This window comes from Myotis brandtii, unplaced genomic scaffold (assembly GCF_000412655.1).
Source record: "Myotis brandtii unplaced genomic scaffold, ASM41265v1 scaffold265, whole genome shotgun sequence".
Classification (NCBI taxonomy): Eukaryota; Metazoa; Chordata; class Mammalia; order Chiroptera; family Vespertilionidae; genus Myotis; species Myotis brandtii.
Window position 1 is genome coordinate 1,117,552 of NW_005360086.1, and position 23,556 is coordinate 1,141,107.

The 23,556-nt window shown below is 48.8% G+C and overlaps 2 protein-coding genes across 2 annotated transcripts in view; one reads left to right on the forward strand and one right to left on the reverse strand.

The window, feature by feature from the left end:
- The window catches only part of DLX3 (distal-less homeobox 3), an 18,401-nt gene extending 13,475 nt beyond the window's left edge, over positions 1-4,926 (reverse strand). Inside the window, exons 1-2 of the mRNA XM_014541138.1 lie at positions 4,849-4,926; positions 2,603-2,739 (exon numbers count right to left, since the gene is read on the reverse strand). Coding sequence (XP_014396624.1) covers positions 2,603-2,739; positions 4,849-4,926 — 215 coding nt within the window. The remainder of the gene's footprint in view (positions 1-2,602; positions 2,740-4,848) is intronic.
- Positions 4,927-18,653: 13,727 nt separating this feature from the next.
- Positions 18,654-21,431, forward strand: LOC102245420 (transmembrane protein 230-like). Its single transcript, XM_014541168.1, has 5 exons — positions 18,654-18,877; positions 19,089-19,199; positions 19,403-19,472; positions 21,014-21,027; positions 21,361-21,431. Exons 1-5 carry the CDS (start codon positions 18,835-18,837, stop codon positions 21,429-21,431), a joined length of 309 nt encoding a protein of 102 aa, XP_014396654.1. The 5' UTR covers positions 18,654-18,834.
- The last annotated feature ends 2,125 nt before the right edge of the window (positions 21,432-23,556 follow it).

The window sequence follows — 23,556 nt, forward strand, 5'->3', positions numbered from 1 at the left end:
CGCTGATTGGCTGCAAGTCTTGCCTTCGAGGCAAAACACGCTCTAGTGCTCTTTCGTTCGCCGCTCTCCTCCTCTCCCCTCCATTCTTTGTTGTTACCAACACACACACACACACACACACACACCCCGCTCCTCGCTCCTCCTCTTGTGGCTTTCTCCCCCAGCCCCGATAAACCCCAGTGTCTCTGAAGGCAGGAGTGGGGGTAGGGTGTCTGTGAAGAGACCCCAGAATCTGTCAGTGTGTCCCTTTCCCTGGCTGGGGGGTGGGAGGGGGGCTCAGGTGCGGTGAGGAAGGAGGGGGATTTGCCCATTGGGTGCTTGTGGAGGGAGTTGGTCTAAGGGATGAGTGTGTGTGTGTGTGGGGGGGGGGGGGGGGGGCGAAAGTGACAGGCAGACAAACCTGACCAAATGGGAAAGATCCAGGGCCCATGGAAATGTTTTAATTTCTTTTAAAATCAAAAGAAAGGAAAAAGGGAATCTAGGTTGAAGAAAATGTTTGAATATATAATATTAATTGCCTTTACAGCAATGCAGTTCATAAAAGGTAATTTTAAAACTTTCTTTTTTTTTTAATGGAGGAAGGTGTCCATCAGGCAAACGTGCCTTGGGCTTACAAAAGTCATACTTCAGCCCTGGGAGAGTCGGGTTGGAGGGGGCGGAGGGAGGCAGGTGTGTGTGTGGAGGTGGGGGCTTACAGGATGGTGGAGTGCACAGCTATCCGTAGTGATATTAGAGCCATCTCTGAAACTATGCGTGTGCAGTTTTAGAGATCACCCAGGAGCAGGGGACCTGGGGTCCGCATGAAGTTGGGGGACACGCAGGCTGGCTCTCTGTGTTTCAATAAGTTTGGGGGCAGAGTCTGTGCATTTGGGGAGTGTGGGCATTGTTAGAGATCAGGTGTATGGGACAGGTGTACTTGGGGTGTGCAATGTGAGGGTTTCCTGTATTCTTCAGTATGCTGAGGTATATGTGAGTGCAGGACTGTGTGTGAGAGAAGGTGTGTGTGAGTGTGTGAGTGTGTGTGTGAGCAGTGGGAGTGGAGGCCCAGGGATGGCGTGTCTGTATGTGAATGTGTGGCTGTGTGCACAGGTGTATAAGACTCTCAGTCCCTTCCCAATACCCAGTACCTGGGAACCAGGATGCTTGTTTTAACCTCGTTCCCAACCCCGAAAGGTCCTAAAGAAGGGTTCCCCCACCTGGGGACGTCCCCAGATCCTAGTCTGGTTTGGCACACAGGGCCAGCCCTTTAGGTCACCCAACTTGTTCCCAACGCCTAGCCCATGTCTCCATTCCAGCCCCAATTCTGCTCCTGCCTTTCTTTGGGATGAGGAGGAGTTCCCACAAATCTCAGTTCCTAGCAGAATATTTGAATCTTCTCAACCATCCAGGGACAGGCAGTGCCAGCGCGCCACCTTGTGGTCACGCCTGGGCTCTGCAGCCTCCCCCAGCCCGGGGAGGGGGTCTCTCTTGTGGACTCTGTCGGGCAGAGAAGAGCGCAGCGGGATCTGTACGCCTTTCCAAACTCAGACTCCCCGGGCACCGTGCCCGGGGTTCCAGGGGTTTGAGAGCTGCAGTTGGCAGAGACTGAGGGTCATAGTCCGCGTGCCGAGGGGCAGGGGTGCCCGCCAGGTCTGAGCGGCTCCGGGGAGGCCTCGGCATGGGAAAGGTGGGGGCGGGGGCCAAGAAAGGGGAGCGCTATCTGTCTGTCTATCTCCGCGTCCCCCCAGCGCCTATCGCCCGCCGCTCCGAGCCCGTGGCGGGGCGAGTTGCCACCCGCTCTGGATGCCCTCTGTTCTGTTGCCAAGAGGGTGCCAAGAGAGCCCACGGCGTCGGGGGCAGGAAGGGCACCGGGCAGGCCGGTTCCCCTCCCAGGATGGGAGCGGGGGAGAGGGGGAGAGGCGGGCAGGGCCTGCTTTGGAGCCCCAGCTCCCTACAGAGAAGGGACAGCGTCAGACAAGCCCCTTCTCTGGCATTCATTCATTCGTTCATCAATTCATTCATTCATTCATTCATTCATTCATTCATTCTTCCAGCAACCTACACGAAGAGGGCCAGGTGATTCAGAGATGGCAGGGTGTCTACCTTCCTCATGAGGTCCTCATAGAAGCTCACTCCTTCCCCCTCCTCCCTCCCACTCCTACCTGTGGCTCCCGAGGAAAATGAATGAAGGAGCACTGGACTGGGAGTCCAGGAATCATGAAACAGTCGTGATGTTGGTGGTGGGTGACATTAATTTCTATGCTCCATTTTGCTCTGAAAATCTAAAAGGTCTAGAAATGGACTAAAACGTCAGCATTAGGGACCTTCGTGAGCAATTAGGTAATGTGAGGTTAACAGCTGGTCCCCCTTGCACTGTGTGCTCTACGACAGCAGGGGCTGTGTCTGTCCATTCACTGCTACCTCCCAGATACCCAAGGCAGGTCTTGGCACACACAACCTCAGTGCAAATAGATGTGCGTTGAATGAATGAGCGAGACTCCCTAATACTGGAGAGCAGCTGAATCATCCTGGCTGGGTAGGCTTGCAGGGTTAGGAAAGGAGCAGCACTGCATCCAACTGCCCTGCCCCACTCCAGGGCAGGAGCAGGAGCAGATTCCCAGACGAGGCCACGATGGCCTGAAAGGGGCCTGTCAGGCCAGCCATACTGGAGCCACCAGCCGCTGGGCGGGCACCTGCTGGTTCAGGGTGGTGAGGCTCCAGGAGGATGTAGTGGGACCAGTGCCGCCCACTGCATCTTGTCTGGACCAACAAGAAGAGCAGGTGCCAGCCTGGTCAGAATCCTGCCCCTGGTGGCGGGGTGATGCAGGGCAGCCTGTTGTCGGCCTCTGGGAGGCTGGCGGGAGGGAGAAAGGTCAGGGCTGGTCCATTACCCACCCTCTACCTGGCGTGAGAAAAGGTACCCTGTTGAAGTGAGCTGTTTCCTAGAGGCCAAGTGTCATGCCACCTGGGCACGGCCCCCACAACTGGGCTCACAGAGTGCCGGGGAGGAGCTCAGGACGGAGGATGCCCTTGCTCTCTCCGTTTCCTGGGATCTGGCGCCATCTAGTGGTCAGTGTGAGGCGGCCAGAGGCCAGCTCCACTGGGGGGGACCTGGGAAGTGGGCCCGTGCAGGGGCCTCGCCATCATACCCAGAAGGACTATAACCTTAACTTATTTTAGGAGCCGCATCAGCACCAAATATTCACCTTTCATCATGACCCTGCCTTCCTCTGCAGCTGCCACCCCTCCCTTCTCCCGCCCATCCTTGTCTCCCCAGTGGCTCCTTCCCTTAGGTTTCTCATCTGTAAACCAACGTGTCCCCTGAGGTCCCTTCAAGCTCTGCTGCTCTATGATTCTAAATTCCAGGACTTCTGTCTCCCAGGGAGAACCCCCTCCACTTTCTTGCCAGCTCCCTTGGAGGTACATGCAGGCCTCCAGGCCTTTGCAGCCTGGGCATCCTTCTGGGGGCCTTCATCCACTCGACACATACTTTCTGAGCCTCTACTGTGCTGGGTGCTAAGGATGGAGTGGTGAGCAAGGCAGACACAACGTGCCCCCCCATGGAGCTTGAGGTCAAAGTGCTCAGATGGGGGTGGCACACACTGCTGTGACAGCCGAAGGGGGCCTCCAACCCTTCACGGCGGCAGGAGGCTATCTGAGCTGAGACCTGAAGGCCGCACTGGACATGGCTAGGAAAAGCAGGGGTGAGGACCCAGCCGGCGTGGCTGAATGGTTGAGCATGGACCGATGAACCGGGAGGTCATGGTTTGATTCCCAGCCAGGGCATATGCCCGGGTTGCAGGCTTGATCCCTGGTGTGGGACGTGCAGGAGGCAGCCGATCGATGATTTTCTCTCATCATTGTTGTTTCTATCTCTTTTTCCCTCTCACTTCCTCTCTGAAATCAATAAAAAATATATATATATATTTTTTTAAAAAGCGGGGATGAGAGGGAGGAGAGGGTTTCCAGCCACAGGTGCAAAGGCTTCTGGGACTGCCTGGGGCATAACTTGGCGGGGAGGGAAGGGGGTGGCCAGGGGTAAAGCTGGAGTGGCCTGGAACCCACCAGCAGGAAAATGGGCTTTGTCATCTGGAGCAAGCATGTCAAACTCAAAGGCTAACACGGGCCAAATACACGAGGCATTCTAGAAGGGTCCCTCTAGCTGCTGTGTGGGGATGAACCAGAGGGGACAAGATTGGAGGCTGAGAGGCTTACACACTGCAGAGAAGGCCAAGCAAGAGGGGAATTGGGTGTGGGTTAAGGAGAAGGCAGTGTGTGTGTGTGGAGAGGGGGCGGGGGAGTGAATTTGAGAGATAGAAGGTGGTCTGGCGATGGCACTTGGATGTTAGTAATAAGAAGAGGGGAACAGCTGAGAATAACCCCAACTTCTGATTTGGGCAACTGAGGGGAAAGCTGGAACCTGCTCCGAGAGAGAACACTGGGGGGAGAGGGTGCTGGATGGGGAAGATGTGTCCTGTTTTGTTTTCTTAACTTTTCATTCAAGTATAACATCCATGAAGAGAAGTGAGAAATCATCATCAGTGGGTTTGCATGAGCCAAACGCAGCTGTGTGCCTGCACCCAGGGTGAGTATTGGGTTGAGAAACAGTGTTACCAGCACGCAGAGCCCCACCTGCTCCCTCCAGTTACTGCTCCCCAAGGGCAGACAGTCTTAACTCCTGGCTCCGTGGGTCGATATCGTGACTTTTGTGAATGAAAGTATGCAGCATGTGCTCGCTCATGTCTAGCTTCTTTTGCTCAACATCATGTTTGTGACCTTTATCTATATCGTTGAATATGTTTGTAGATCGTTCACCTTCAGAGCCGTCTATGGGCCCTCCATCATATGAATATTCCACCACTTACTTACCTGTTCTACGGTTGATGGGCATTTGGGGAGTTTCCTGTTTGGGGTACCATGAATATTGCTGTCAGCATCCTCGTACATGGTTTTTGGCGCACACACATATGTACACACTGCTGTCGGGTACCTAAGAGTGGGATTGAGGGCCATGGGGTGTGCGTGTGTTCAACTTTAGAAGATACTGCCAAATAGTTCTCCAGAGTGGTTGTGCCAGAAGCTCAATTTTGATCGTGTTTGCGTTCTCGTGTCTTTGAAACATCTGGGAGGAGCTGTCCAGCAGAAGCTGGCTCCATGGATCTGAAAGATCCAGTACAGAAGCTGGGATTGGAGATGTAACTTGGGGGTCAGGTTCATCCTGTGGTAAGTGAAGCCATGGGTGTGGGTGAACTGGCCCTGGAAGGGAGGGAGAGAACAGAGGGCCAAGGAGGGCCCCGGGGCAGCACCTGTGAGAGAGCAGCCAGAGAGGAGTGAGGCAGTGCGAGAGGTGGCCCTGTGTTGGAGAGGGGGCTGGGTGAGTGTTTCAAGAAGGAGGGACCGGCCAGCATGACTCAGTGGTTGAGTGTCTACCTATGAACCAGGAGGTCACGGTTCGATTCCTGGTCAGGCACATGCCCGGTTGTGGGCTAGATTCCCAGTGTGGGCGTGCAGGAGGCAGCCAATCGATGATTCTCTCTCATCATTGATGTTTCTATCTCTCTCCCCCTCTCCCTTCCTCTCTGAAATAAATTTAAAAACATATATATTTTTAAAAGGAGGGAGTAGTCAGCAAGGTCAAATCCTGTGTGGACGTGTGGTCTGAGCAGAATGAAGACAGCTGGCTCACTGGATGGCAACTCAAGGAGGCATTTGGTGGCATGGGGAAGAGCAGGTGAGGCGGAGGGCAAGCTGGGAGGTTGTTTACACTGGCTGAGGGGCGAGTGGGAGGGAGTGGGAGGGGAGGAAAAGGCAGAACAAGTGCAGGCAAGGCCCCAGGGAGCAGAGAGGGCGGTGCCTGGAGGGCATTTGGCATGTTGAGAGGGGTGTGTGTGTGTTTTAAATGGGAGCAAGCCTGTTTAGATGTCAATGACAGCAGCCAGGAGGGAGGGGTTCATCAAGGGGGCCATCCCTCCGTAGGTGGGAGGGGAAGGATCTGGAAGCCGCCCAAGGAGTTAGCCTTGCAGCAGATTCTCTCCTTCTGTTGAGTCAGGAGGGAAGATGAGACCATCAATACTGGCTTTCATTGGGCACTCACTATGTGCCAGGGGCAGCTCGAAACATTCTACACAGATGAGTTCATTCACTCCTCACAGCCTATGGCGTGGGCACTCTCCTTTCTGTCTTGACAGAAGGGGAAACTGAGGCACAGAGCACATAAGTAAACGGTAGACTTGAGATTTGAACCCGGGTGTTCTGACTGTTACCCTCTATGGGGTAGGCAGGTTCGTTTGCAGGTTTGGGGCAGAAGGTCATTTGATCGAGTTGGGTACTGGACACATGGGTGCTCTCTGTGTGTTTGGGATGTTTGAAACATGTCAGAGTAAATAGAATCGTTCCTGATGTCAGGAGATTCCTGGGTGGGTGGGTTCATAAAGCAGGTGTGAAGTTCAGAGCTGCGGAGAGGGGAGCAGGTGGGACCAGAGGTTCAAGGAGAATGGGGAAAGGCGGGCAAGCCTGCTGCCATGGTGACCAGGAAGAGGACGTACCAGGGGACATGGATGAATCTCTGGGGCGGACAGCCCTTTCTGTGGTGGAGGACTCTGAGGTGGTAGTGACCCCAGGAGGCATGGTAGAGGCCACACCAGGTGGCGGCTGCTCTCCAGTCGGGCTCAGTGGTCAGCTGTGGACAGACAGTTGGGTTGACCCGGGTGGAAGTTTGCTTGTCAGGCAAGGGAGGAACGGACATTAGCAAAGGTTGCTCATGTGGCTTCTAGGGGAGTGTAAGCCAAGCAGGAAGGAAGGGAGGGAAGAGTGGGGTGACAGGTGGAGGAGGAGAGGAGAGGTCCAGGCTGAAGGTCCTCATGGAGGTCAGAGGCAGCCAGCAAGGAGATCATAGAGGGGGTGTCCTTGGGGTCAGAGAGGGGGAGGTTAGAATTTATTCAAAATGTAGGAAAACAAAGAAAAGGGGAAATCTTGAATGAAGCCAGAGGGGCAAGAGCCACCTTATATAGAGAGGAACAAATATAAGAATTGCATCAGACTCCGCAGAAACCATGCAAGCAGGAACAACGTGAATTTTTTAAAGTATTGAAGGAAAAACAACAACAACATTGGATTCTGTACCCAGTAAAATTATCCTTTAAAAGTGAACATAAATAAAAAACCTGAGGGAATTTGTTGCTAGTAGACCTGCCTGGGAAAAAATGTTGTTAAAAAGTTCTTCAAAGAGAAGGAAAATGACATAAAAAAAACAAACAAAAACAAAACTCAGTTCCATATAAAGAAAAGAAAAACATCAGAGAATGAATAAATAAAGGCAAAATAAAATATCTTATTTTTTATTCTTAATTGATCTAATAGAAAACCGTTCATATAATGATAGAACAACATACTGGATACGTGAATAGCTTATGGATAAGTGAAATAAATTACAGCAAGGCTATAAGGAGGGAGGAGTAGGGGACACTCTGTTATAGGCACCTGTACTAGCCATAAAGCAGAATGGTGTTATTTTAAAATGACTTTAGATCAGTTTAAAGATACATCACAACTCTGAGGCAACCACTAAAAATACTTAAAAAACATTTTTTTTCTGCAGAAAGTTTTATTGTTTCCATCTGGTCCAATGCAGAGGGCTCCAGGGTGGTTAAAAGAATGGCTAGTAGTTCTGGGAGAGGCTCAGGTAAGAGCCAGGCACCAGGGGGAGGCCGAGGGGCCCCTCAAAGGCCTCTGAGCTCCACAGGCTCCAGGTCGTGCTTGAGGGGAGCCTTTGGAAGAGATACTCGCCCAGCCCATCTGGGGCCGGCAGCCTGTGGAGGTGAGTCAGGTGTCGCCCATCTTCTTAATGAGCATCACCTGCTCACCCAGGAAGTGGTTCTGCAGGAAGTCACGGAGCTGAGGGTCTGCGTGGGCAGAACCAGGGCCTGCAGCTCCCAACGGGCCTGGGTCAGGCTCCTCTCCAAGGCCAGGGCGGCTTCCGTGGCTCCTGAGTGTTGCCCGCTCACCTTGGCTTCAGCACGTCCTTTAAAGGACGCTCAGCGCCCTCGGCGTCTTCTCCACCAACTCACAGAAGAAGCGGCCCACGCCCTCGGGAGCCACGTCGTCACCGTGGAAGTAGAAGCCCCGAGAGAGGTAGGTGTGGGCGCCCGCAGATGCAGGCTGGCCAGGCGGTTGACCGCAGCCTCCTCCTCTGTGGAATAATTCCGACGAATTTGGGAGCTCATGGTCGGTCGTTCGGCAATCAGGAGGAATTAAGGTAGAAAAACCCCGGTGTGTTGGCTGGTCTTGGAGGTGGTTCTGGAGGTGGTTCTGGAGGTGGTTCGGAAGGTGGTGACTGGATAAGAGGCTGGAGAGAGGTCGGAGGCTGGAAGAAGGGGCGTCCCTGGGTCTGTTCCATCCAAACACTGTGGAAGCAGGAGACGGATCCAGACCGCCAAGGGCACTATAGGAAGAGAAGTATACAGTACTTGGTATGATAAGGGAGAAGAGAACATGGAATCATATAAAATGTTCAACGAAAGCCAGAGAATGTAGAAAAAGAGGGGACAGAAAAAAGAAATAGGAAACAAATGCAACGACTAGAAAATAGCCACAGATGTGGTGGATACTAATTCAACGGTGTCAGTCATCATTTAAACGTGAGTGGTGTGAATGTACCAGTGAAATGACAGTGACCGACAGAGCAGATGCCAAAACCAACAAAAGCCACCTCTATGTTGTTTACATGAAACCCCCTTTAACTACAAAGATACAATAGATTAAAAACAAAGGAATGGAGAAATATATTCCATGCTGACACGAATCCAAAGAAAGATGGAGTAATTATATTAACTTCGGACAAAGCAGACTTTAGATTCTAAAGTCAGTGGTTCTCAACCTTCTGGCCCTTTAAATACAGTTCCTCATGTTGTGACCCAACCATAAAATTATTTTCGTTGCTACTTCATCACTGTAATGTTGCTACTGTTATGAATCGTAATGTAAATATCTGATATGCAAGATGGTCTTAGACGATCCCTGTGAAAGGGTCGTTCGACCGCCAAAGGGGTCGTGACCCACAGGTTGAGAACCGCTGCTTTAGAACAAGGAAAAATATCAGGGATAAAGAGGGGCTTATATAATTATAAAGGATTTTGTTTTCCAAGAAGGCACACAAATTGTTTATGTATGTGTACTTAATAAGAAGGTCAAAATATCTGAAGCAAAAAGTATTTGAACTACGGGAAATAAACACTTTTATAGTTGGAGGCTTCAACACTCCTTCCTTAGTAACTGAGTTTGAATTTCTCGTGGGTAAGATTTACTAATGTGTTTGAAGAACAGCAAGGAGGCCTGTGTGGCTGGAGAAAGAGTGAGGGAGAATGCGGAAGATGAAGTTAGAGAGGTGATGTGGCAGGGGCAGGGGGATGTGTAGGGTCTTGGGGGATATTATAAAGATCCCGAATTTTACTCTAAGTGAGACGAGGGGCCCCTGCATACTTTTGAGCAGAGATGTAAGAGTCTGATGTCATTCCTATCTTGAGTTAGGAAGCTCACTCTCTCCAAGATATATTGTTAAGCAAAAAACACACCAAACAAAAACAACATGAAAAAAAAAACAACAAAAACCAAGATGGAGAGAAATGTGTATGGTATGTTACCAGTCATCTAAAAATGGGGAGTGTAGCCCTAGCTGGTTTGGCTCAGTGGATAGAGCATCGGCCTGCGGACTGAAGGGTCCCAGGTTTAATTCTGGTCAAGGGCACATGCCCGGGTTTCGCACTTGATCCCCAGTAGGAGGCATGCAGGAGGCAGCCGATCAATGATTCTCTCTCATCATTGATGTTTCTCTCTCTCTCTCCTTCTCCCGTCCTCTCTGAAATCAATAAAAATATATTTAAAAAAAGAAAAAGAATGAAATCTTGCCATCTGAAACAACATGGATAAACCTAGAGGGTATTATGCTAAGTGAAATAAGTCAGACAGAGAAAGACAAATACCATATGATCTCACTTATATGTGGAATCTAGAAAACAAAATAAATGAACAAACAAAACAGAAACAAAGTCATAGATAGAGAAAGCTTTTTGTTGGTTGCCAGATGGGAGGGAGTTTGGGGGAATGGATGAAAAAGGGGAAGGGATTAAGATGTACTAATTCCCAGTTATAAAAACAGTCACAGGATATAAAGTACAGCCTAGGAAATATAGTCAACAATATTATAATAACTGAATGGTATCAGATGGGTACTAGACTTACCAGAGTGATCACTTCGTAAGTTAACTAAATGTCTAACACTGTGTCATACACCTGAAACTAATATAATATTGTCTGCCAACTATAATTGAAAAAAAATTTTAAAAATCAATTGTACTTCTGTATGTTAGCAATGAACATGTGAAAACTGAAATTAAAAATACAATATCATTTACAATTTCTAACAAAAAAGAAAAGAGCAAGAGAAATACACAGGTGTAAATACAACCAAATGCGGACAGGACTGCTGATGCTGTCAGCGGTGCCATGCGGCCCACTGTTACCGTATCACTGCCAGTGACAGACCTGCGTGTGCAACCGCAGGGACTGCGATTTGAGCCTTAACAGTCCGCTCTGACCTGGCCTGTGGTTTGAGATGGTGCTAGTCCAGTTTCTAACTCGAATATTGTGAGCATGTTTTCTAAGAGCTCAGTTCATGAAAGTGAGAAGGATTACAATATAAGACAGTCCCAATGACATCACAAGGACAAAAGGGCAAAATGACTGTTATTTGAATGGCAGATGAAAGGGCCCACGGCACTGGGCTGGGGCAGTAAAGAACCAAAACAGAGGCCTGCACTATACGCAGGAAAGACTTGGGCCTTGGCCACAACGACCAGGGGGCTCTGAAGCGCGTCTGGAGATGCACGTAGAGGGAATCTCAGGTGAGACAGGCAGGCACTTCTCATTCAATCAAAAGGTGTGTTTTTTTTATCGCCCCAAACGACACCAATCCTCAGTCCAAGACAGTGGCGGCTGAGGTAGCCTGGGCGTACCACACGAAGAAGCAGGTGTCACCATATTGTCCCCTGGATCGCTCTATGAAACCGAGTGAAGTCACACTGTGATTCACAGGCCGCAGCTACAGTGTCCTGTGGGAGAACAAAGGAAGGAGTTTTTATGACACATGTCGTGGCCTCCGACAGTGCAGAGCGCACTCTTGTTACTTCTAACCAACAATCATGCTACTGACAGTCTATCAGTCCAAGTCATGGCAACAAGATGTTCTCCCCCGCTCTTAGGTACTTCGATTTTGAAAAAAAAACACACAAAAAAAACGGAGTTTCAAATAGTCATCTTGGTTTCTATGAAGATTTTCACACATCCACAGCAAACACTACACAGGGTGTTAAACCCTGGCTGGGGGGAGGGAGGGGTTCGATTCCCGGTCAGGGCACATCGAAGAATCAACCGATGGATGCATACGTAAGTGGAACAACCAATTGATGTTTCTCTCTCTCCCTCCCTCCCTCTAAAAATCAATTTTACAAAGTAATAAAACTAAAAACACAGGTTGTTGAGATCTTATCCAGATGCAAATCAGTCTTGCTCACCTAGGATGCAGATTCAGCAGACAGGACAAATGCAAATTTTAGCAAATTCCCTTCAGTCCATAAACTTCTTATGAACAAACAGAAACGATCTTATCGGCTAAATGACCTGCACATCCTGTGCACCGTGCGGCTCAATGGAGGCGCCTTGCTTATCCGTGACACGAAGGCTTTTGTAATGATTGTTTTCAGGCACTTTCCAGTTTCCTCAAAATGTGCAGAAGCGCTCAACGAGATTATCGACTTTCTATAAAGGGAAGGAAGTCCTCCTCGGCCATGTGCCTACAGGGTGACCATCGGTGTTGCTGTCCCTGGCAGAGATGTCAAATGTTGACCTGCTGTAAAGTCACATTTTTAAAGGGCGAGATCAAAAGAATGCCCTTCTCTAATGTGGAAGTACATGAAAGATGGGAATGGAGAAGGGCAGTATCATCAAACGGGAATGCATATGCTGTTCTCCCAAAGCTCTTTGATGATCTTTGGAGAGGCCAGAAGGAGCCTGGAAAAGGATGGGCTGACATCTGATTTGTTCAATGTCATGTGTAGCCTGTGACAGACTCATGCAGAAAAAAGAAAGAAGACATATTTTGGAAATAAGACTTTTTCAGAACTCAAAAAAAGTTAACAGAAAAGGACAGCCAAGCTAAATAAGACTTTCTTAATTTCTTTACTAAAACTGTTTTATTTTAAATCTATGTTAGTCTGGGTTTTCCAGAGAAACGGAACCAATTGGATGGGATAGTTCCAAGACCGGAGACCCAGGAGAGCCCATAGTTATAGTATAAGTTCTAGTTCAGGTCTGATACTCAGGCCTCCAGAAGACTGGATGAGCCCCCCACCCCACCCCCACATTGGGGAGGGCAATCTGCTTTCCTCAGTCTACCTATTCAAATGTTAATCTCATTCAGGAAACCCCTCCCAGACATACCCGGAATAACGTTTAGCCAATCAAATGCGCACCCCATGACCCAAGTCAGCTGACACATAAAATTAACCCTCACCGATTCCAACTTCCATTTCAAAACAGTTCAAGCTACCTCTGGGCTTTAAAACCATTTTCCCTGAGAAAGAAGTTAAACTTCTGATGACATCCTAGCATTTAAAATGATGGGCATTTTAGCCATCATGATGGCTACACGATGAACTTCTAGATGCAAAGGGCCAGATGGATCAGCAGCTGGCCTGTAGCTAAGGTGGCCAGAGATGTTTGAAGAGCTCTGATTCCCACAAGTCTGAAGACCTGCTGTTGCCGTAACTAAACTCCCAAGTATTCCATGCTCACACGTTTTTGTCCAAAGGCTATTTAGTTCGATGTCATCGCACTGGACTGACACAGGAATCAGGATCACGTGGGCTTGACAAGAGCAGAGCTGTAGGTCAGAATGAATGGTAAGTTGATTGTCTGCATAAGAGGAAAGCAGGCTGGCCTGGCTGGTGCAGCTCAGCGGTTGAGTGTCAACCCAGGAACTGAAAGGTCGCCAGTTCGATTCCTGGCCAGGACACATACCTGGGCTGCGGGCTCAGTCCCCAGTGGGGGTGCGTGCAGGAGGCCACTGACAGATGATGTTTCTCTGTTATCGATGTTTCTATCCCTCTCCCTTCCTCTCTCTCTCTAAACATCCATAAAACCATATTTTTAAAAAAGAGGAAAGCAGGCTGTTCTAAGACTGTCGGCAGTTCAGAGTATTATTAGGATAGAAAATAGAGTCCAATTATCCTTCCATGTCATGGGACAGAAAGAAACCGGTCAGTGCTCTTTTTAAAAATTAAATATGGATAATATCTGTTTGATTTGTGCTCTCTTTTTAAATAGTCTTATATTTATGTACCTTAAGAATACAAAATAATATAGCTCACAGAATTTAAATATCCAATAAAGAATTTTGAGCTAAAACATGTAGAGTCACTATGAAGTACTTCTAAGATGAATATATAATGTTGCATATGAGCTATAATTAAAAATAAATTTGTAAAAAAGAGTTAAAATAAATGTATAAAATCATATCAGAGGACAAAAAAAGAGATGTCACAAAGATATTGTTATATTTTCCTCACACACATATTTGTTTAATTAGTCCTACCATCCATTAGTACTAATGTCCTCTTATTGTTCTTTTGTTTACGTAGCAGCATTTATGGACCAGGAAAGTAATAGAGAATAGTATATAATTTCAAATAAGTACCTGTCTTCACATTTCCATGTTAAAATCGTGAAACAGCTATATTATTTTTTAAAATATATTTTATTGATTTTTTTACGGAGAGGAAGGAAGAGAGATAGAGATCCGGAAACATTGATGAGAGAGAAACATCGATCAGCTGCCTCCTGCACACCCACCACTGGGGATGTGCCTGCAACCAAGGTACATGCCCCTGACCAGAATCGAACCTGGGACCCTTCAGTCCGCAGGCCGATGCTCTATCCACCGAGCCAAACCGGCTAGGGCAACAGCTATATTATTTTTGGGTGAGTGTCTGGTATGGCTGTGTCCCAGGTTGGCCCTCTGAAAGTTCAGCATGGTGGGTGAGGGGTTTCATTGCCTAATGAAAGCCAGGGCTCCTGGCTCACTTCACAGAATTCAAATGATGTCACCAGGTCCACTCTGTCTCCGTCTGCTTCCTGGGCCCCCACCTCCCCAGCCTGTGCTGACATGCTACTCACCCAGCAGTCTCAGCCAGGAAAGCATGTCCCCAGACAGGCCTGGGGCGCGTCTCAGCCAGTGCCCTTGGGTCACACGCCTGTCCCTGAACTGCGTGCTGTGTCTGAAGGGATGGCTAGGCCTGGGTCCTGCACTCACTCCAGCGAGGGAGGCTGGAGGGAGCCGCTCCCTCAAACACAAGTTGAGAGCGTGGAGACGTGGCTCTTACCAGAAGAGGGAATGGATGCTGTGCAGGCAAAAGCTTCCTCAGCCGTCCATTACTCCCTTGGCGGGGAGCCAAAGTGCATTCCGCTAAATTGTTTTTGGCCAGATCCCTGGAGCCAAACAAACATGCATCCATTTTATCACTTACCATATTATATGGAGACTAGAGGTCCGACGCATGAAATTCGTGCAAGGGTCTTAGCCCTTGCAGCCCTGGCTGCCTTGGCCCTTGCAGCCCTGGATTCATCCGGAAGGTCGTCCGGACGGTCGTTCTGCTGTTCAGTCTAATTAGCATATTAGCTCTTTATGATATAGGATGATCTCCTGAGCTGTCCCTCGTACTGGTTGGTTGGACAGGGAGTTTCTCAAAGACAGGGACCAGGTCTGATTCCTGCTTCTTCTCCAGCACTTGCCCTCAGCCGGGGCTTCCCAGGATGCCCTGGGCCCTGCTTGCAGTTCACGTGTTTCCTGCACAATCGCTTCCCTCCTGTGGCCTTTAAATCCACAGCTCCGGCACAGACCTTCCGCTGAGCCCAGGGCTGGCGATCCCAGTGCTTTTCTGGATGTTCTAACGTGGACATCGACAGGCAGCTCAAACACTATCTGTTGAAAGTTGAACTTGCCACCCTCAGCCCTAAACATTCTCCTCCACGGCTCCCCTTCTCAGCAACAGCACCACCAGTTACTCAGCTCACTACCTTCTCATCAGCCACAATCAGTCAATCCCCCAAGCGTTATTGATCCTGCCTCCCAGATACCTCTCAATCTCCCGTCCCTCCCCACCTCACTGCCCTACCTGCCCAGGCCTCAGCGCCCTGCACCAGCCTCCCTCAGCCTGTCCTGCCTCTGTAGCTGTGCCCCAGCTGAAAGACCTTCCATGCTTCCCATCACCTCACCTCACCTTCACCTTCACCTTCACCTTCAAACCCACTCCAGCAGCTCTGGTCCTGCAGGCTCTGGCCCCCGCTGCTCTGCCCAAGGAGAAAAACTGAAAAGGCGAAACCAAAGGTAGGATTTTCCAAGGAGCAAAGGTGAGGGAGGTATCTCTTTCCTTGGAGGTTTTAAAAAATAAAAGAAAACTGCCTGAGTGTGCTGGAAAATCAGGTGGTATGGCCTAGAGACAAGCGGGGGTTGGGGGGTGAAGGCAGCCCCTGGACTAGTCTTTTTTTTTTAACATTCAGTATTATTTTGTATTAGTTTCTGGGGTACAGCATAGTGGTTAGACAACCTTATACTTTACCAAATGATTCCTCCAATACTTTCCAGTACCTGCCTGGCACTATACATAGTTATTTCGGTATTATTGACGATATTCCCCATGCTGTACTTTACATCCCCATGACTACGTTGTATCTACCAATACGTTTTTCTTATGCTCTTCACCTTTTTTACCCCGCCCCCTAATAGCCCTCCGTCTAGCAACCATCGGCCTGTTCTCTGTATCTGTGAGTCTCTTTCTATTTTGTTTGTTTGTTTGTTTGTTTTGTTCTTTAGTTTCCACATATAAGTAAAATAATGTGGTATTTGTGTTTGTCTGACTTACCTAGTGCAGTACCCTTTAGATTCATCCATGCTATTGCAAATGGTAAGATTCTATTCCCTTTGATGGCCAAGTACTATTCCGTTGTATAGATGTGCCGCTGCTTTTGGGGGATCCGTCTTAATGGTTACAATCCAGGGGCTTGGCCCTGGGGAGAAGGGTGATACGGGGCCCTAACTGTGGGCTGCAGTTATCTCCATTGCCACCAGGTGGCAGGCCTGCCCATTTCTAACAGATGGGAACTCCGGCTGTTGGGAACTCAGATTGGCCGATGATTTTGTTTATTCATCATTTATTCATTCATGGTTTTTATTCCCCAAGCACTTTGGACTCCTAATATGCGCCAGCAGGCATTGTGCTGGGTGTGAGGAGGAAACAAAAGTGGCCCTTAGCACAACTCTCTACCCAGCTGCCAGTCATACGCCCAGGCCAGGGTCTGTAACCGCTGATCAATGTCTGTGGGGCAGGCCTGCTGCCTGGGCCTGTTCCCACTGCAGCACGTGGGATGGTGCCCCTTGTCCTCTGTTCTGGAGTGAGAGCCAGTTTGGATCTCCTCCCATCCGGTCTCAGGTTGCCCACAGCGGGTCACAAGTGTAGCTGCATAGTCGTCCCTGGGGCTGAGGTTTTCTCTATCTCTGTTGCTCCTCCAAACAGGCCCAACCTCAAACCACCAGCCCCCTAACCCCCACCCCCCTGCCACTTCTCCTTTCCGTTTATTCTGGCAACCTGTCTCAGAAATGATCACCCAGGGAGCAGAAAGTGGGCACCTGGTGCAGACCCAGGTCCCAGCTTGAGGTTGCTGTACCCCTCCTGCCTTCCTCAAGCCTCGCTCCTCCCCCTCCCCCTCCTCTGAGCTCCCAGGGCCAGTGTTCACCATTGGCTGATATAACCTCAGGAGGGCAGGTGTGCCGCCTTGCTCATCAAAGCCCCGGGACCTGCACGGTGGCTGGTAGGTTGTGGGTCTCAACAAACGTGGCTGAAGCTCTCAGAGGAGGTGAGGGAAAGCAGCTCTGCGAAGGCTTCGAGGTCTGAAGAGAGGGTGGCAAGGGGAAGCTGGGCGCTAAGGGCACACCTGAGAGTGTCCATTTGCCCAAGTAACTGCCTTGGGTTGAACCAGAGGACCCCGTGGACCCACCTCAACGAGGACCACAATCCGCTTCTTATGCACCAACTCCAGACCCAGCAGGGGGGCAGCACCGACTGGGGTCCCTCTTTAGAAGGGCCCGCTAGATGGTTTCCTTGGCCAGCAGCCATGGAGCCCTATCTCTGCCTTCCTTCCCTCTCCCCTCTCCTCCTGTCCCAGCTTCGCTGGCAACCAGGAACACCTTCCCTCAACCCAGGCCCGTGCCTTCTGACTCACAGTACAGCTGGCTGGGAAGCATCTGGCCATGACCATGGCCCTGGCAGCTGGCCCGCTGGCCCTGCAAGAGGAGCACCCCTCCCTCGGACCTTCCATGAAGTCCTCCATTAGGATATGGCCACTGAAGACTTCCTCATACCGGCCCCCATCTCTTCCAATAAGGGGGGTGGCAAAGCAACCCACCACCAGAGCTCTGTGCCAGGTGGAGTAGGAGTCCCATCTTATCAGCTCATCACATTCCAGACATTCCCCCCGAGTGGGGGAGGGGTGGCCAGAGAGGAGAGTGCTGCTCCACTCGGATATCCTGTGTCTCAATTTGCTGGTTTCTCCCTAGTTCAGACCCAGGCCACCGACTCAGTTCCCTCCATAGACCGCCCAGGATCTTGTACTTTGGACTCATGTCTAAATCCCTACTCTTTCCTTTCCTGGTCTGTTCTGTTCTTCTTTCCCCTCCATTTTCTCTTTGCTCTCTGAGCCCTCTCCTCTCTGTCACCCCTAGAATTTGTGGTAGGAAGTGGGGGGACCAGGCCAGGGTTCTCGGCCAGGACTTTCGTCTCTATTCTAGGCATCCAAGAACTCTGGGTTTGGTCTGCCCCCAGTTCGGCATCACCGTCCCGTGCATCGCGCACGAGTCCAGATTTGCCCTCTCTGGCCATGGGCTCCTCCCACCCCCTGGAGCCCTGAGGTCCTGGGGTCCAAGTCAATGACCTCTAAGGCCCTCACAGGCTGGTGGTCTGGGTCCTACCTGGAGAAAGTTTCCCAAAGCCTTCTTCCAAATGGCACAGGGTGAGAAGCGAGGGCCAGCTCCTCCACCTGCCTCCCACCTCCATGAGCCCTGAGCCCCCTTCCTCTCTGGCCGCAGGAGGGGCTGTCTGCCCACCTTCTTTACATAGAAACTGTGGGTCTTGGGCCCAGTACGTGGACAAAGCTGTCTTGTTCCTAAAACACATACGGGCACATTGCTTTGCCCTCTGGCCACCTCCCAAGTCCTGACCATAGAGAGGTGGCTGAAGAAGGGCTGGGCTCCAGGAAGCTTGAGTTCTAATTCTGGCTCAGCCACTAACTTGCTGTGTGACCTGAAGTTAGTCATTATCTTGATCTGAGTCTCAGGGCCCCTGAGAAATGGCAGGAATAGACTGCTGGCCTCAAGCCAAAGGGAGCTACCCACTGATTCCCTAGGCTAGACCGAGATCAGGAGCTGGACAGGGATCTCTCGATCACATCTGTCCAGCCCTACAATGAAAGCCCCAGACAGAGCACCAAGGCCAGAACAAAACATTAAGAGAATTGGAAAGGAAGAAATAAAACTGTCCATACTTAGATGACATAAAGGTACACAGAGAAAATCCAAAAAAGATATAAACGATTCGAACAAATGAGTGGCTTTCCGGTGCTGAGCTTGTCTGGGCAGGGTAGGGTGGGTGGCAGTTAGGTGAGGGGTGTCATGAGCATCTGTGTTTCCAACCATGAGCGAGCTGTCAGCACACAGGTGACTTGGTGTGGCTATGTCAGCTGTGTCAATGTGGTATGCCATCTCTTACCAACCTGGCTACTGGAATCCCCAGTAATAAAATGAAATACTCGCCCTGACCGGTTTGGCTCAGTCGATAGAATGTCGGCCCGTGGACTAAAGGGTCCCGGGTTCGATTCTGGTCAAGGGCATGTACCTTGGTTGTGGGCTCTATCCTCGGTAGGGGGTGTGCAGGAGGCAGCTAATCGGTGTTTCCAACTCTCTATCCCTCTCCTTTCCTCTCTGTAAAATCAAGAAAATATTTTTTTTTAAATGAAATACTCAAGGCTCTCCAACACAGATGATGGCTACATTGACCTTCAGTTTAAGAAAAGCCCTCCTAAGATCCCATATAAAGCCATGGTGCTTGCTACAGTGCTGTGTGTGTGTTTTTTAAAAAATGTTTTTATTGATGTTTTAGAGAGAGAGAGAAACATGGATGAGGGAGAGACATCCATCAGCTACCTCCAGCGTGCCTCCTACTGGGGGTTGAGCCTGCACCTCAGGCATGTGCCCTGACCAGAATCCAGCTGTGACCTTTGGTTGCATGGGATGACGCTTCACCAACACCGGCCAGGGCTACAGTGCTGTCTTTGATTGGCACCTTTCTCATCATCATAGGTTCCCTCCTGCCGGCAGGTTATATCTGCAAAGGGTTTCACCCTCAGCCATGTGGCCCATGTCATTGCTGCAGCTGCTGAGGGAGGTATCTGCCATCAGAAGCCCATCATCCTGGACCACTGTTCTTAGGCCAGCGAGGGGGCCGCCAAACACATCAGGAACCGCATCGTCCAGTTTAACCCAGGACCTGACAAGTACTTCATCCTGGGGCTGCCCCCTGGAGCACCCCATTGATTGTGAATCGAGGACTCTGAGAACGGAGACCTGTCCTTCAAATATGGGAAGACCTTCAACACGGAGGAGTACTTCCTCGAGAGAGTCACCATCCTTCCTGTGGAACAGCTTCCTCCAGCACACTGACACCCACCCAGGAAACACCACATCCTGGGTGGGCATGCAGCTGACCTGCAGGCCGGGAGCGACGCTTCTGAGGACAAGATCGAGGCTGCAGGTGGGACTGAGCTGTTTGTCGGAGGCATCGGCCCCGACACATTGCTTTCACTGAGCCGGGCGCCAGTCTGGCGTCCAGGACCCGTGTGGAGGACACCATACTGGCCAGTGCTAGGTTCTTCGATGGAGATCTCTCCAAGATGCCGCGATGGCCCTGGCATGGGCGCTGTCACGGATGCGAGAGGTGATAATCCTTATCGTAAGGATTACAAGGCTCCCAAGGCTTTTGCTCTGTACAACGCCATCGAGGAGGGCGTGAACCATGCGCCAGTCTGGCGTCCAGGACCCATGTGGAGGACACCATACTGGCCAATGCTAGGTTCTTCGATGGAGATCTCTCCAAGATGTCGCGATGGCCCTGGCATGGGCGCTGTCACGGATGCAAGAGGTGATAAACCTTATCATAAGGATTACAAGGCTCCCAAGGCTATTGCTCTGTACAACGCCATCGAGGAGGGCGTGAACCATATGTGGACCGTGTCTACCTTCCAGGAGCATCCCCACACCATGTTTGTGTGCGATGAGGATGCCACCCTGGAGCTGAAAGTGAAGGCTGTCAAGTGCGGTCAAATCTCAGTTCTCAAAAGCCTCCTACCTCGAACAATTCGGCTCTCAACCAAGTGGCTCATGGGAAAAATGTCTGGGTTGTGGAACAAAACTTTGGTTTTTGAACCTGACAACGCTTTCATGCTGATACCTCAGCAGGACAAAAAGTGTATCTCAGACAACAAACAAAGGAGAGAACGCTTTTGTTGCTGGCAAAAATCGACAATTAGCACAATTTTAAAACATAAAGAGGCCATCAAGGGTGCTAATGTTGCTAAGGGTGTGAAAGTGCTCACAAAGCAACAATCACAGGCAGTTGAATAGGTAGAAAAATTGTTGTTGATTCGGATAAACAAAAAGCAGGAAGCTGGTGATAGCATTTCGGAGGCAGTGATATATGAAAAATTTGTTTAAGGCTAGTAGGGGGTGGATCGATAAATTTAAGAAGTGTTAATTTATAGAGTAAACAGTACATTAGACATGTATTGTATACTAGAGGCCCGGTGCACGAATTCGTGCACAGGTGGGGTCGGGCCGGCCCACCCCAATGGGGGCCCATTAGGCCCGGCCGGTGGGGAGAGGGGCCGTGGGAGGTTGGCTGGCTGGTCCTGCCCCAGATCGGGGGCGGGGGGGCTGATTGGGGCCTGGATCAGGCTGGTTGGCTGCCACAGTGTGCGTCATCGCCATCGGTCATTCTGGTCGTTCTGGTCATTCCGCTGTTCCGGTCACTGGGCTTTTATATATAAAGATAAGAAAAGTTAAAGCAGGGAATCATTTGGGGGTCTGCAACAGATTAATTCAATTTACATTATTTCTAGTGGGAAGAAATAATTCGGTTTTCGAACAAATCGCTTCTCGAACAGCCTTCCCAAATGAATTTAGTTCAAGAACCAAGGTTCCACTGTATTTCAAAGGGAGCAGACCAGCCGCTCCTGTCCTGTTCATTGGCATCCTGGTGTTCCCGCCAGGATTTTACCACCTGCACATCGCCTACTAGGCATCCAAAAGTTACCAGGGTTACTCCCACAATGAGTGACAGTCCAGGCCTTGATGACTAGCACTCACCTCAGCCCTGAGCAGCTGAGTCAGATGGATCTGAGCTCAACTTCAAGATATTGAGCAGAAACTATGGCTAAGGGCTAAGGAATTCTGTGGTTTTCTGTAATTTAACAGAACAATGGCCAGATTTTATTAGTCCATCATCCTAAAGATGTTAACTGAGCTTACAATCAGCTAATTAGGGCATGCTCTGTTTTTCATCTCCTGGCCCTGACAAAAAGCTGACAAGTTCTGCCACATGAGTCCGTACCATGGAAGAAGAGCAATGTTAATTAGAAGTGCTGAGCATTTTAGGATTGAGCATTTCTTTTAAATAGTCTTTATTGTCAATTTGTTCTGGTGACAAATGGAAGAATGCAGTACATCAAATTTCTTATTACTAAGTAATTTACTTTGAAAATATCTAAGTATCTTCTCCCCTATACTCTAAGTCAAGCATGTCAAACTCACGAGCTTGACATGCCGGCTTCATGTGCTAGTTGGCTAGTGGAAGATCTTGGCAAAATCAAATATTAATGTAGATACATCTGTACTATGTTTTACTTGCTTTCTTACTAAGAGCAATCAGGAATTTTTTTAAACCTCAGAGCAAGTTTTCAAAATCTGATCTGGTTCACCAATAGGTTGGGCACCATAAAATTTAGGTAATTCTATCATTTATAGATTAAGATGTTCTGTGTATCATACCTTTAAGGACTAGATTTTTGGCTGTTTTTTAAGGAAAATGTAGATAAGTGGTTATTTATAATTTATGACCACATTGTTAGCACCTTGGACTGATGTCATTCTGCTGAAGATCAAAAGATTTGGCCTGGATCCCTAGGGACTAGACTGTCTTAGTTTGATTCTGTTCCCTAGCTTGCAAAGTGTGATTTATGTTCAAAAGTAAAATGTCAAAATTTTTTTTTTTTTAAATAAGTGAATTTAGCAAGGTCACTAGATAAAAGGTCTGTATAGGAAATCAAATGATCTTCAATATACTACCAATGCATAAATAAGGAAAGGAATTAAAAAGACAACACCATTTCTATACCATAAAAATATCAAATACTTAACCAGAAATAACTTTAACCAAAAAAAGTGCAAGATCACACAATACACAGAAAACTACAAAACATTCTTGAGAGATAATATTAAATATCTACATAATAAAGAGAATATACCATGTTCATGGATTGGGAGATTCAATATTGTAAAGATGTTAATCCTCCCCAAATCAACCTATAGATTCAATGCAATCCCAGCCAAAATTCTAGCAGAAACATGTGTGTGTATATGTGTGTGTACTGACAGGTTGACAAATTTACAAATTTGTCAAAGTTTGTAGTGACAATTGACAAATTCTAAACTTGATATGGAAATGCAAAAGACCAAGAATATCCAAGACACTCTTGAAGAAGACCAAGACTGGAGGATTTCTAGCATGAGGTATTAAGACAGCACAGTATTAGTGCAAAGACAGACCAGTAGAACAAAATAGAGAGCCTCGAAACAGATCCACACAAACATGGCCTCTTGATTTTTGACACAGATTATACTGCTATGCTGCACTAGGAAAAATAATTTTTTTTTCCAATAAATGATGCTGGGTCACTTGGCTATTCATACAAAAAATAGTTATCATTTTTTAAAATATATTTTTATTAATTTCAGAGAGGAAAAAAGCGATAGAAACATCAATGATCAGAGAGAATCATTGATTGCCTGCCTCCTGCACAACCCCCACTGGGGATCAAGCCCATAACTCAAGTGCCCTTGACTGGCATTGAACCTGGGACCCTTCAGTCCGCAGGCCAACACTCTATCCACTGAGCCAAACCAGCTAGGACCAGAAAATAGTTATCTTGACCCCTACTTCATACCATACCAGAAATAAATTTCAGACAAATTTAGATCTAAATATAAATGATAAACAACTAGAAGAAAACAGAATATCTTCATGGCTTTGAGGTAAGCAAAGTTTTCTTAAACAGACACAAAAAGTACTAACCATAAAGAAAACACACACATGATGAATTATTCTCCATTAAAATTAAGAACTTCTGTCCCTGGCCAGGTAGTTG